Source organism: Miniopterus natalensis, chromosome 1, assembly GCF_054644295.1.
Source record: "Miniopterus natalensis isolate mMinNat1 chromosome 1, mMinNat1.hap1, whole genome shotgun sequence".
NCBI lineage: Eukaryota > Metazoa > Chordata > Mammalia > Chiroptera > Miniopteridae > Miniopterus > Miniopterus natalensis.
This window is the reverse complement of record NC_142081.1, coordinates 89,123,774-89,139,131: the sequence shown is the minus strand read 5'-3', so window position 1 is coordinate 89,139,131 and position 15,358 is coordinate 89,123,774. Positions and strand designations below refer to the sequence as shown.

The following is a 15,358-nucleotide window of genomic DNA, read 5'->3' as shown; positions in this document are numbered from 1 at the left end:
GGGTTGTGGGTGTTGACATCCAAGGTTGTTCAACCAAGTCACTGTTCAGTTGACTTAACTTCATCTGCATGATTCAACCTTGCTGCACAAGTGTGGTAAATTTCTGAAAGGATTTCTCATGCTCTAAGAAGTCCTATTTCATGGTTATGATAGACTAGACATGAAATAACGCTCTCCAATAACATTGTAACAGTGAAGTGTAGCCCTTTTGCATATGAAATTGCTCATGTTGTACACATCACTTACTAGTTTACTTTCTCACACTAACCCTGTGCATGCTTTAAGAGGTCACATTGTCATTGAAAGCACAACTCCATCCTTCTCAGTTTTAACAATTCATGTAGTGCATTTCTTTCAAATTTTCACATTAGCATTTGGAAAGAGTTCCTTGGAAACTAAAAATGCAAAGAAAATAAATCTTTATCTGTTCAATACATTACAATTCCTCTTGCCATTGTTAAAGTGGGGGAGGAGCAACGGAGCCTGGCTCATAGAAGAAAGCAAGGTATTTTGTATTAAATACTTAGGTAAAGTTAAAGATCAAAACAAGGTATGTTCTTAGCCTGTTATATGTTGTCCTCTAAAACAGCAGATAATACCACACTTCCCTTATTGTACACAGGGATGGTTTTGAGACATGTTTAAGATCACTCGGCCAGGCCCCCTAGGCACCTTTCTCTCCGTTTCAATGCTGCCACCTTGTGGACTGCCTAAGCCGTGAGCAGCACTGTCCCCCGGCGGGGAAAACAGGCAGCTTTGTATTTCATTTTAATAGGGAGGAGGCCTGGAACTGACAGAAGCATGAGCATCTTATCTTTAGGATTCGTTTTGTTAGCTTAAGTTTACCAAAAAAATTCGAAGCATCAATGATTTTATTTTTTCCATGCTTAAAACTCAAGCTACTTTCAAAAGGAGGGTGGAGTAAAAATAAAAAATAAAGATTTTAAAAAGCAATATAGTGAAGTAGCACCCTGTAGAACACACAAGAGAAATCATCCCTGAGAAGCCACTCATACTTTCCTCTAGGATCCCAAAGGAAGCGTTTGGAACATTAAGAAAATTTAAAACTTCCCTGGTTGGTGCAGCTCAGTAGGTCGAAGTGTCTTCCTGTGCACCAGAAAGGAGGAGGGCTCGATTCCAGGTCAGGGCACACGCCCAGGCTGCAGGCTCCATCCCCAGCCGGGGCACCGATGGGAGGCAACCAATTGATGTTTCTCTCTCCCCCCCTCTTCCCCTCTCTCTCAAATTAATAAAAAATAAAAATAAAAAAACATATCATTGGGTGAGGATTAAAGAAGCAAAAAATAAAAAAACTGGTAGCTATTTAAATGTGCTTTGGTTTTACATGACCTTGCACTGAGGTTTTTTAAGTGGGGTGAGCAATTTATATGCAAATTTAAAAATTCACTGAAAAGGCAGAAACTACACTTAAAATTAATTGACCTGATATAAAGCACAGAAGAAGAAAAAAAACCTTAAGAACTGCTTCAGAGATTTGACACTAAAGATGCAAAGCATTAGCTGCTGTGCTGAGAATACAAATAGCCTCCAGGATGAGGCATTCACCCTTCACATTTCTAGACTTGAGGTTCCTGGGTCAATTTCTAACTAAGATTCTTTTAATTGGTGAATATCAATTTATATAATCCATCCTCAAGAACATAGTAACTTTTATATTAAATATTGTAGAAATAGGGAGAATGCTACAGATGTAATATACATACTTTGGAAAATAACCTTCCTGGAAATTTCATATAAAACCAACTTGACAGGCAGTCCATAATTTTTTTGTAAAGCTGGATTTAAAAAAAATTACTAAACATGATTTTGCAAATGTTTTGACATCTCCATGTATCTTTTTAGTTTCCTGATAATTTTGGATTTTGTGGCTTTCCCAGAATTTTCAAACAGACATTAAGTTGACATAAATTGTGCTTTCCATGAACAAATTAAGGGCCTTTCTGACCTAAATGATAATATTTGTCTTTCTCTGCTTGTCTCTATTTTTCCTTTCCACCCACTGAAGAGTTTCCAACATACGGTTTTAACTGTGAATTTGGCTGGGGTTCTCACAAGACATTCTGTCACTGGGAACATGACAGTCACGTGCAACTCAAGTGGAGTGTGCTGACCAGCAAAACGGGACCCATCCAGGATCACACAGGTACTGGAGAGTTCACTGTGGCCTCATTTCTTTGAATTAGAGGATTATTGTGAAGGGTGCCTGGGCTCAGTGAATCCAGGGGATGCAGAAAATACTGCAGAGTGTTCATTTTATTTATGCTTTTATTTCCTGGAATTAACAAGATCTCTTTCCTTAATAGAGATACACTTAGTAGCAGAAAATGCTGATTAAATTTGGTAACTGATTGACCTCCTGAAAAACAGCAAACTGGGCGAAATTGTGTGAATTAGTACCTGTTTTATACTCTTTCTGAGTTTTCTTAATGAAAATTTTCAACATATTTAAAAGTAGAAAAGAAATAGTAACACAAATTCTAAATGTACATACTCCCAACTTCAACAATTATCAAATCACAGGAATCTTACTATATCTCTGTTATCCCTGACACTGGACTATTTTGAAGCAAGTCCAGACATACATTATGTCATCTCATGTATTTACAGATGAACAAACAATAAGTGAGCTTTATGCTTGTTCTTTCTGGACCCTTGAAGTAGAAGTGGATCAAGGTGGGGTGGGGTTCTTATTCTTTGGGGGAAATTTTTAAATCTGAGTAGGTAGAAACCTCACCAAACCCCAGGTCACAACCCACTCCACCTCCTGTCTTACTTTCCCTCTAAGATTAGTTGGTAGCCGAGGGATGGGTTGGGGGAGGCAAGGAACTGGCAGCCACCCCAGTGAACTCTTCTGTCTACCACCGTCTTGTTTCCTTCGTAGTCATTTCATCACCCAGCTTGAGGTATAGTATAAAGAGCCAGCAGTGTCCTACAAAAAACACAAATACACACACACACACACACACACACAAGGAAAACCCAGCCCACAAACATCTACCGTACTCAGTGATGCTTACAGGACTGCTTTCTCAAGTGAGGGCTTCCAAAGATACCCCAGAGGGGCATTTGCTGTTGCTGAGAAACCTCATTAAGCGAAGTTCCCCCATGCGGATGCCTTGGGTGAGCAGGTCAGTGGGCCAGTGGGTGGGCAGAGGGCACTTCATGCCTTTCCCATTTTGTTGTTCACTCTCCCCTCAGTGAATATAACTATTAAGTAGGTTGAATAGGACTCCTTCCACTACAGCTAGTTCTTTGCCTAATAAGAATGACAAGGAAATTGGATAAAATTGAACTCCCTCAATTCTGAGACACTTTCAATTGAATCTTAAGACAAGCAGTTTTAGAAAACTTAAAATACTTTGACTGTAAATGGCACTCTGCATATAAATGGCATCAAATTAACCAAATGCAATTAGCTGGAATGAAGGCAGTGATGGTGGAAAAATTGATGCCAAGTAGAGCAAAATGGCATTCAAAGGAGGTTAAAAACGATGTCAGCCAGAGACAAAAGCTAAAAGGCACGCAGAAGTAAAGTGCTAATTGAGAAAATGAAGACAGAGTTCCTGACCCAGAACTGTGATAAAACCCCTAAAAAGAAAAATATCAGCACTTTCTGTGTTGAGCATCAGAACAGGAGAGCTTGTCTTAGATTAACAGCTGAGAAGTGTGGTTTCTTCAGAAGGATCTGCATTTTTTTGTTCTCTCCAACTTACTTGTCTATAGTGACAGGCCTGCCCTGACTAGAGCCCCCAGCAGCACTAGAAACACAATCATTTGCTGAGAGTGATGGGTGAGCCTGACATCTGAAAGGCAGGGGCTTGTTCACATGAGAAAATGTAGATGAAGAAGCCCTGCACAGGACACGTGCACACAGACTGACATGACACAGGATGGAGCACTTTGAAAATCAGACATGGAGATTGTTTCTAAATCAACGCTATCTAGGTACAATCTCCTACTACTCACTTTTGAATTTAGTGAAAGGAATCCCACTTGTTTTTCTACATTTGACTTCTAAGAATGAAGCTATGAATCTCCTCAAGAGGATACCTGAAGCCCAGATCTTTACCTGGTCCATTGAGCACATGGTATTTGAGCAGACCGGTTGTTACATGGCAGATGCTGCACTGAGCACTTGAGATACACATATAGAGGAGGATGCCCCTGCCCTGGAAGAGTTCACCATCTTGTTTCCAGCCTGTGGGTGGAAACAATCGCAGTGCAGTGGAATAGGGTGCCCTGTCAGAGGCAATAGTCAGTGGTGAAAGATAAGACAGGAGGGGTCAGAGAAAGCAGTCCTGTCTCAGAGACACTGTAAGCTCAGCTTGAACGAGGAATGACCTGTGCAGAGAATGGGAGGGGAGGGGCCTGTGTTTCAGCAGATTGCCAGTGGTGTGGTTTGGACAGATTCCCATATGAAGCTGGGCCAAGGCCAGGGCAGATCACTCAGTCTTCCTCCTTCTACCAGTGTCCAGTTTTCTTCTGTCTACCACCTATTCTCTGACTTGCCCAGATCAACTCCATGGGCTCAACAAATGCCTTTCCTCTCTGCAGATCTCCAACTTCAGTCTTTTTCCATAAGACTGGGGGTGTGGGAAGGCAGAGGCAAGATAATCAGTGGACAGCTTTCCTCCTTCACTTGGCTGCTTATCTGAGCATGCACCAGAGCATGACTACCTGTTTGCTGTCTGTCTTGGTGGACTGATCCACTACTCATCTCAGTGAAACGGCACTGTCTCCCAGACAGGCTACCACCACTTGGTAATTTAGTCGGATAAGACAAACCCCAGGAGTGACTTAGTTTGGTCACAGGGGACCCCCACAAGTGCTGAAAGCACCAAACATAATACTGGAGCTGTGATTTTTATCTATTCCCTTTTATTATTCCACCCATTGGTTTCATTAAGCATGCCCTGGTGCAATCTCAGATAAGCAGCCAAGTGAAGGAGGAAAACTGTCCACTGACTCATCCACTTCTACCAGGACACTGTTGACACAGGCAAGCAGATACAAGAATCTGCATGCATGTGCACAGTAAAAATTACCTCACAAATACACAAGCCTCTGGGACAGCAAACAAAACACCCTGCTGCCCACTGAGGCTCAAGCATCAGATTCACAGGTACATTGGGTGAAGCATAGAGGCGGCGATTTCTATTTGCAGAGCAAAGAGTGAAACACGAGTTGTGTGTTTAGACCAGGTGGTGGCAGGTGGAAATGGTCCCACTGGGGGTAATTAAAAGCAAAGCCAAGAGTAAGTCCTCATGGCTCCTCAAGTGTCTATTTTGCCAAAATGCTACGTTCTAATAATGCCTCGAAAATGCGACCTTTCCTCTCCTTGAACCAGAGGTCTGCATCACACAAGAGCCAGGATCACAGTTGAGACTCCAGCTCTTGGGTTTATTTCAGGAATTTATAAGCCATTAAAATAAACTAGGGGAAAATAATCTGAATTTGGGGGGGAAAGTCACTAGATTATTTAGGAAAAAATGCAGCTTTGTTATTATCAAGCAGTTCTAGTGACCAAAGTATCATGAACCAGAAGTTCTGCTGCTTGAATGGTAAATAAGAATACATCTAAATTATTCCATTTAATGTCTGTGATCACACAGGTGCTGCTGACTCAGTCATAAAGTTGCACGAAAATAGGTGTGCCCTGTGCTTTGAGTCTGCTTACAGTGGTGCAAAGGCGCCTTGAGTCCGTGTCTGTATGGCATTCCATTCCTAATGAGCAGTGTCTAAATGCTGCTTTGCAGCCTTCCCCAATCATATGTCCATTTACAGCAGCTCAGAGCAGAACCTTGGGTCCCCACCAACGGCACTCCATTCCCTTTCCACTGCAGGTTTGGGTTCTTGGTGCTCAGCTCAGGACAGAAGATGTGAGTGGTGGAAGCTGAAAGAAAAGAGACAAAGGAGTCATAAATTTGGGCACCCTCCCTAACACAGTTTTCTGTCACAGCAGGAGATGGCAACTTCATCTACTCCCAAGCTGACGAAAATCAAAAAGGCAAAGTAGCTCGCCTGGTGAGCCCTGTGGTTTATTCCCAGAGCTCCGCCCACTGCATGACCTTCTGGTATCACATGTCTGGTTCCCATGTGGGCACACTGAGGGTCAAGCTGCGCTACCAGAAGCCAGAGGAGTATGATCAGCTGGTCTGGATGGCTATTGGACACCAAGGAGACCACTGGAAAGAAGGACGTGTCCTGCTCCACAAGTCTCTGAAACTTTACCAGGTAAACTCCTTCCCCAGCATGGCAGGGCAGCTGCTTCAGGGACAGGGGCTTAATATTTTGAAGGTTATAAAATGAGATGTGGGAATCATTCCAAAAATTATTTCAGGGGGTTCCTAAACCTGAGATATTGCTTCAATGATGATAATCTCAGTAGCATATTTTAGACCCTTGGATTACAAGAATAGAACCAATTTGCTGAGAAAGGAGCAAAAATGTCACTTTATAATCTATTTTTGGGCTGTCACAATGAACATTACTTTTATTTCCTGCTTTTTATTCAGTTTTAAGTTTAGTATTATAAAAAGAGAGTGTAAGGAGTTTTATGCCATCACCAGGCAGTTAATAAGGATTGATGAGCAAAGCATGTGCTTATGCAAAATCTCATGAGTTTAATTTATGTTCCATAGCTTGAGCTGAACAAGCATTTGTAAACACTGCTATTTGGGACTGAACATTTAAATATTGTGGAAATTATCTCATTTTGTTAGGTGATTTTTGAGGGCGAAATCGGAAAAGGAAACCTTGGCGGGATTGCAGTGGATGACATTAGTATTAATAACCACATTGCACAAGAGGACTGCACAAGTAAGTACAAGTTCTATAGAAAACAATGGAGCACTGGCCCATGGTAGGATTCTTGCCATGTGCTGGTCTTTGTCTTGCTCGTCTAGACCAGGAATTTCACTGTGGGATATAAGCATATCATGTGGAACGGATATTCTGGTGCACCAGGACAAAAATCAGGGCAGTTTACCTTTAGCTACCCCATTACCTACTCTACTTCACTTAGAATGTCTGGTTGGTGCCTACAAAACTACATATGTAATGATGTGGAATCCAAAGATCATAGCAAGAAAAAACTCTCAGTTTACAGGCTATATATGCCATGCCAAAACATTTTGGTGAAAAGTGGAAAACTCAGACATCTGGATAATTCTTCTTATTTTTTTAAAAATATATCTTTATTGATTTCAGAGAGAGGAAAGGAGAGGGAGAGAGAGATAGAAACATCAATGATGAGAGAGTCATTGATCGAGCCCACCACCTAGGCATGTGCCCTGACCGGGAATCAAACCCCGATCATCTGGATCCCAGGTTGATACTCAGCCGCTGAGCCACGCCTGGCCAGGCCATCTGGATAATTCTAAATATTTGGATGCATAAACCAAACAGCAAGGCTTTGAAAATTTTGATCACAGTGAATTTAATATTACATTAATGAATCATAGAAGCCATAATTCTTTGTTTTATTACAAATAAGTAGATATTTCTGACTCTGAAAATATTTGAGATGATTCAAAAGAATATATTTCATTTAGAAACTTTGCCTAGTTCTTCAGAGTTTATGTTTTTTATCAGTCTGGTGTATATATATATAGGATCAAAGTCTGACAGAAAACTAATTCATATTCCCTGGTTCTTAATATAGAATTATAAATAGTATCACTAATGGCAGTGTAATAGCACAGTAATTAGTCTTAAGCTCCATTTGCTACACTTAAACTTTTGTTATGTATTATTATATAATAGGATGTTAATTGTAACAAAATGGAATGAGCCTATTGAGTTAACTTAAGACAAAGGAGGCTTGTTGGCTATAATGGGTTTTTGGTCACTTCAGCAATTTACAAAATTTTTATTATACAACATATTGAATATACATAATCCCTAATGTGGCAGTAATTTGATAGGGTTGATTGAAGACATTGGGGGAAATAAAAAAACAGAGAATAAAAATCTGTTTTTTCATACTATGTAAAGAAATATATTTAATATCACACTAGTTAGCAAATCTTCATGGAAAAGGATATTTCAGTTGCAACTACTTTACAAGTTACCCATATCCAAGTTTACACTGCTATTAAAAGATCTATCACATGCAGTTACACAGTGCATATAACCTATCACCTTTCTATTCCAAGATGAGAGTGATGATGTTTTTGGGATGTAGAACAAACTTCACAAACTAGAACAAAGAAATAAATTCAGTTCAGCTCAACAAGTTTTAACTGACGTATATTCAAAGCAGTATCTAGTGCTCCCATCAATATATAGAAGGATAAGACAATTCTACAAGCCTTTTCCTTTTCGTGTGATTGATGTACTTTGCTGTAGTTGTCACTAAGCACTGTGCTCAGAAAGTCGCAACTGAAGCCCCATTAAACACTTTATATTGCTGTACCATTAAAAAGATGTCTAGGATAATTATATAATTATTCATCAAATATATATTCCAAATATTTAGCTATGGATGTGGTAAGATTACAAGCTATTTATTAATTGTTCAAGTATCAATACAACAAATATTTATTGAGGCATGTATTATAGTCTGGACACTGTTCTAAATGCTGGGGATATAGCCATGGATAAAGTACTCAAAAATCTCTGCCCTCTGCTCAGATCCATAAGGGATGCCAGCACTCCACTTTTTCCAGAGACTTTTGGCGGGGCAGGGTAAAATACAGGACACAGTATTTTGCCTCAAAGAGCAGGCATATTATCTGGGAAACCAAATTAACACTCTTCAAACTTAGGAAGCCATTGTCTACAAAAGCACAGGCTTTTAGCCATATGAAAAAGCCCACTTCTGTTTCCTATTTTCACCAAATTTCCCCACACTCCAGATGCCAAGACCATTTCTCTCTACCCTTCTCCTAATAGCACTGCTACCTGGATTTGGTACCACTTCTTAAGCATTTAACTTTGCCTCACTGTTGCTCTACAGTTATGTGGTGGGGTAAATTGTACTCAAACTCCAAAGAAAACCCAGATGAACCATGCATGAGTGTGTGTGTGCGTGTAAAGTTTATGTACTTTGTGTGATTGTATTTTGTTGGCAATTCAAATATCTCTTTTAATTTTGTTTGACTTGTCAGAACCAGCAGACCTGGATAAAAAGAACCTAGAAAATAAAATTGATGAAACAGGTAAATTTGTCTTCCTGATCAAATTTTAAAATTATTTTCTGTGGCTTTCATTATATTTATAGAGAAACCTTCTGTCACAATTCAGTCTAAGCTTCCCTGCAGTCTTGAGGAGCCTCTGTGGCAGGCTGGCTTATGTAAGTGGTTGAGCTCTGGTGAAGGGTGCCAGCCATGGCCCTTCACTCCTGAGCCCGAAGAGAACTTAGAGGATAACTAAGTGGACCAGTCTCACTTGATGACAATGGAAACAGAAAACTAATGAGAACTGTGACATACCCAAGACCTATGGTGATTTCCATACTATAATTTGAAGCCAACTGAAATACTTGGGCTTGCCTGGTTTATATCCAGATATAATCTTTAAACGAGTGGAGCCCAGTGTCTGTGACAGTCTGTTGAGTTCGGTCCATATGTTCCCATCCTGGTCTACTGGAGCCCTAGTTTTGTGATGATGATGATGATAAGGATTTATTGCAGAGCTAGTATGTCCCAAACACTTTGATTATTACCTATGTTATCTTTACTCCTCATTGAATAGTAAATGCCCTCTGAGGTACATTTATCCCCATTTTTCTGATGAGGAGACTGAAATTCAGGGCAGTGACTTGCCTTAAGTAGCACTGCTATTTAGGTGGTAGCCTCCTACTTGAGACTGATTAACTTGAAAATGTGTTTCCTTTGAACACTGCTTGGTGATCCAATTAAAGACATCAGAGTTAGGCCTTGTCTGATATTATTTTATTTCCAGAAGTTTCCACAGCTCCCGGGCCAGCAGTTGTGAGTCGTTGAACACTTGTCCTAGCCCTGCCCATTAGCATCGACATCTATTGCTATTAGGAATGTAGTCTTACCATGGCCAGACTTGGACTTGACAGAGACACGTGGCTTATTTAGTTTAGCTACATTGATCGCTCTGAGATGTAAACTTCATTAAAGGTTGTTTCAAAACAATGTCTTACCAAGGGAGAGAGTATTAATATGCCCCCATGGATTGTTTGCCCCTGTTTAGGGGCTTGCATCAAACATTTTTAGTTTCTTTGATTAGAATTTTTGTTGATCCAAACACCACTAAGTAGACACCCTGCAGTTGAGCATTAACATTTTAGTCTCTTTTCTAGTACCAGGTAATTAGGCTCAAAGCTCCCACGTTCATAATCTCTCGTTTCACTCTAAAGAAAACTTTTCTCCAGGGACTAAACTGCAGGGCAATGTGACTATCTCCAGCGAAACCACCAGGGCTGCAAAGATGCTGACTATTAAACAGAGATGCTGTGCTCTATTCAGCACAACACAGACACGGTCTCTAGATAGGAGCCATGGCCCCTTTTTAATGTCAGCAGCAAGCATTCCCTTGTTCTGCAAGATCTCTTTCTCTTGAGAGGAATCACTGTAGGCTTGGGAGAAACTTGTCCGACTTGAAGATTTTACATGTGGGAGAACAAACACGTGTGTAAACTGTGCCGGGCACTGGACAGGGCGCCCCATGAAAGGGCAGCTCGGAAGGATCCCTCATGCCTGGGTGGGGATCAGGCGAATGCACAGGAAAAGGTTAAATCCTCCATTAGACAAGTGCGTGACTGAGAACTTTGCAAAACTTGGTGACTGTATCTGGCCAAGGACTTAAAACACAGATTGCAGTCTAGCACAGATGGTGGGCTGCATGAAATCTGAATTAGATTAGAACATAAACCCCACAGTTTACCCAGAATTGTTTGTTTCCGTGGGCTAGACTAGCTGTCAGAGTCGCAGCTGCCCAGTGCCCTCACCTTCCACACCTCCATTCCCAGCAATGAGTCAAGCACAAACCTGGCTCTTTCTCAGCATTGGGGGAGCCAAACCCCACTTCAGAAATCTCCTACAGGGTCTGGGGAGAGAACAAACAAAATACACGTGATTTTCTCCTTTCCTTTTCTCTATTTTTCTGTCAACTTCCATCTGGTATGTTGGCAATGCTCATGGAGCCAATTTTGTTTTTCTACCCAGGGAGCACCCCAGGATATGAGGGCATGGGAGAAGGTGACGAGAACATCTCCAGGAAGCCGGGCAATGTGCTGAAGACCTTGGACCCCATCCTCATTACCATCATAGCCATGAGTGCCCTGGGTGTCCTCCTGGGTGCTGTCTGTGGGGTCGTGCTGTACTGTGCTTGTTGGCACAATGGGATGTCAGAAAGAAACTTATCTGCCCTGGAGAACTATAACTTTGAGCTCGTGGATGGTATGAAGTTGAAAAAAGACAAACTGAACACACAGAGTACTTATTCGGAGGCATGAAGGCAGACAGATGAAAAGACGAGTTGGAGAATTGAGGTGGAAGGACATAACTTGAGTGTGTTATCTTTCACTGTACAGGCTGGGAAATGCGTTGATGACGCTGAGCCAGGCTTTTCTCAGGAGCTTCAATGAGTATGGCCGACAGACATGAACAAGTTAGCTGTATTAACAATCAGAAACATGTACAGTCAGCTTTTTTCTGTTGGTTTAATTTGAATAATCAAATGCTGGTGTTGAGACCAAGTATGATTGACTTAATGATTCATTTTGACTCCCCCTCCTCCCTCTCCTCTTCCTTTTATGGATACTTTAAAGAAACTGTGCAAAATCCATGATGCTGGCGCCAAGTGTATTATCCTGGAGCCCTTTTGATGGACATGCTCCCCGTAACCCATGCCCAGAGTATATTAGAATAACTGCATTTCTGTGGACTCCTGAAGCTGTACCTGTGTATAACTGCCCACATTGTGCATAGGCAAAGAAGGATTAGGGTGTTTTATTTTAAAGTACTGTAGCTTCAGTACCAATATAGTGTGTCAGCTCTGTTTACAAAGCAATACCGTCAAATTTTCTTGATGTTTCCAGTGTTGTACTAAACCTTGTGCTTGTGAACTCCATACAGAAAACTGCCATCACCAGACACTGCTGGCAACCGGGTGTGCTGCCAACAACCACAACGGAAAATCCTGGCACTGGCTAGTCCATGTCCTCTCAAGTGCCTTTTTGTTTGTACTGGTTTGCATTGTGTTCCATTGACCCGCTCAGTTCCTCGCTGGTGAAAGCCCAGCTAATCAAACCCTGGTGGCCCACTGACTAAAAAGAAAGTATATTTTAGTGTGAGACGTCAGCCCGCCAGGAAGGCAAGGGCTGGGAAGATTTGGCAACATGGCTTAATTCTGCTTTTTCTGTAGTTCAATTTCGTGTCTCTTGATCCTTTTGTATAAAGCTGCAATATTCTCTCCTACCGTTCTTTCATATGGAATGTATTTTCAAATGTAAGCTCTTTCTCTCCTATCTCACTGTCTTTTCTCTTACAATTTAAGCATTTGCCATTGTCCAGAAAAGAAACTTGCAGCTTTAACCTGCTGGTAATGGCAAAGAATTTTACTAGACGTTATGCTTAAAAATAAATAAATAAGGGAAATTCCTAACTCTGCCCTCCAGAGTCTAACTTTGGTTTTCTTGTTAACTGGTTAAAGTGACAGTATCTTTTTTCCTTGAGCCATTTGTCTGTCTATTCCAATCAAAATAATCTTTGATAGAAATGTTTGCATTTAATAGAAATAATGATAAGTTGAGAGAAGAAATAATACTAATTGGCGTTCAAGTGAGACCCAAAGGAAGGACTGGATACAATTCTCCAAATATCCAAAAACATGAGATTTTTACATCCATATATGCAAAAATGATCCACGAGAACCTTCCTGTTTTGGTATCGGGCAAGGCAAGGGAAGTGGAAGAAAGAACTTTTAAGAAAAGTTCTTAAATTTAAGAACTAATTTAAGAAAGTGGCTAGAAATCCTAGTGCCCGGTGGTGAACTATTTTCAGATAAGAGGGGGGGATAAAAACAAGTAAAATCAAAACAAATCAAATCAAAACAAAACAAATTAAAAATCCATTCAGCAGCAACCTGGACAAAATGGAGACTTGACTGAATGCTTCCAGAAACTTTCAGCTGCTCACAAAGAGAAAGCCTGCCTTGGGACTGGTAAGGTCTAAGCCTCTAACAGCTCAGAGAAGTAAATATCTTATCAGGCAGCATGTGGATTAATCCAAAGAAGCTTTGATTGTTTTCACTCTCTTTGTGTCACGGCATGTTGTACATAGAACTTTTAGATCCTCCTCCCTTCCTGCATTGCTACAGGTCTCACTCAGAAACATTTGTGGGAGTCACATTTGCATCATGGAGGAGACAGTCCATTCATCTTGGTTTAATTGGATTGAGGATGCCTTTCGTTTCCAGGAAAGTATCGATCACTATGAAAGAAGAGTAGATTTTTGTCCCCAGAGGCATTCATTCAGTTGTTATAATCATACCAAGACGAAAGCACTAAGACTTGATTGTTTTTTAAGGCAATGGACTTACAGTTATCCTCAGCCAAGGAAAAATGATACTGAAACTTTAAATTTTTAAAGTATCTTGCACTGAAAAATATATTTAAAAATTATATGTTTATAAAGTTATTAATTTGTAAAGGCAGTGTTACAAATGTTCAGTTTATATTGTTTTAGATTGTTTCGTAATTTTTAAAGATGTAAAATAACATATTTCTTCTTTATTGAAATCTATAAAACTTTCTGTGTAAAATGTTTTCATTTTACTGGTATATTATTGCTTCATGTTTTGTACCATCATAAATTTTGTGCAAGTTTTTTTACAGATATTTTATTTTCTATGACAGTATGACACTTGCAAATTGTTGTTTCAAAATGAACAGCGAAGCCTTAACTTTAAATGACATTTGTATTCTCAAACACTGAGTAGCATAAAAACTGCATAGAAATGAACTGTAACTTAAATTCCAAACTATGACTACTACATTCCAAAGAAACAGTTGAATTAAACATTTTCATAAAATATCCAAACTTGATGGTTTTTATTGTATTAGCTTTGTTGTTGTTAAAGAAATTGGCATTATTCCAGCATCAAATAATTTCAAGGGTTTTTTAAATTCTTTTTAAAAAATAATATCCTAATAAGGAAAGAAGATTAAGACGACATTTCCTAAAGGTAGAATACCAACACAAATTGGACACTTATCAAGATAATGAATAGTGAATTGAGCCTTGTAAGTGGAAAATTTCCAACGCCAAATCTTGTGTCAAATGTTCTATATTCCGTTTGGTAAAGTTTTGGGGTTTTTTTAATGACATTCACAAATACCTGTTGGCAAGTGTTCTTGTAGAAAACAAGTAATAAATCTGATAGTCTTTATGCCTGCACCATGCTAAATTTAGGTATAGGGCAAAGCTGAGCATGGCATTACCACTGGCTACTTGGCAATTCTTAGGAAAAATTCTATTCCATCTTGGACCAAAATAATAGTAATAATAATAATAATAGTGGCAACAAAAACTATAGAAGTAATGAGCTAAAGCATGTTGAGTAGGACCCTGTAGAAAACTTGTTACAATACTGGCCTACTCTAACCTTCATTATTCGCAGACAAGTAATTCTTTCTTTGTCTTCTTCTGACTGTAGGAAAATTTACTTCTGAAAGCATAGGAACTCCCTGAAGGGGGAGGGGAGGTGCTGCTCTGCACAGCTCTTTGCAGTGAATCGACATTTCTGCTTTTCTCTGGACATTTGTACCTTTTGCACCTTCCAAGATTTAATAAGAATAGGGCATTTTCCCTACTGAGTTGATTTTAAGGTCTCTCTGCTAAGAGAAATAGTCAGAGATGGAGACAGAGCAGGTGATCACTCTACTGAATTTAAATTGTATTTATGCTTCTGGATGTTTCTCCAGAAAACATGATGACTTGAAAAAACATGATGACTATCAGAATCAATGCAGACATACTTTTTGAAAAATGCTTAGGGCCATGGATTAATATTATACCTGTTTCATTGTTTGAGAAGACCTGAAATACAGATGATTTTCACCCCTTTCTTATCCCAAATTAGTGGCTAAGCTAGATTTTTCTTAGTGGGTTTAATGAGCTAAATCACTGCACAGTACTTCCCAAAGTCAGGAATTAAATATGTCATGAGGACTGAAACATTTAACTTAAAACATGAAAATCATTTATTGTTCCATCTCCTGTATTCCCTGCTAACTTATTAATCGCCACTTGGGCTGAATTGAACTATATCATTTTGCAAATCAAGTGGATTTTGTAGCATTCCATGATGTTTTTGCTTCCAAATGATAATTATAGCTGTTGTATTGAATTAAAAAGCA

The 15,358-nt window shown here is 39.8% G+C and overlaps 1 protein-coding gene across 3 annotated transcripts in view; it reads left to right on the top strand.

The window, feature by feature from the left end:
* The window catches only part of NRP1 (neuropilin 1), a 153,013-nt gene extending 138,980 nt beyond the window's left edge, over nt 1-14,033 (top strand). For all 3 annotated transcript variants that reach the window (XM_087823886.1, XM_087823880.1, XM_087823875.1), the window contains 5 exons: nt 2,027-2,164; nt 5,984-6,255; nt 6,744-6,840; nt 9,132-9,182; nt 11,163-14,033. In XM_087823886.1, the coding sequence (XP_087680012.1) occupies nt 2,027-2,164; nt 5,984-6,255; nt 6,744-6,840; nt 9,132-9,182; nt 11,163-11,452 (848 nt within the window). In that variant the 3' untranslated portion in view covers nt 11,453-14,033. The remainder of the gene's footprint in view (nt 1-2,026; nt 2,165-5,983; nt 6,256-6,743; nt 6,841-9,131; nt 9,183-11,162) is intronic.
* The last annotated feature ends 1,325 nt before the right edge of the window (nt 14,034-15,358 follow it).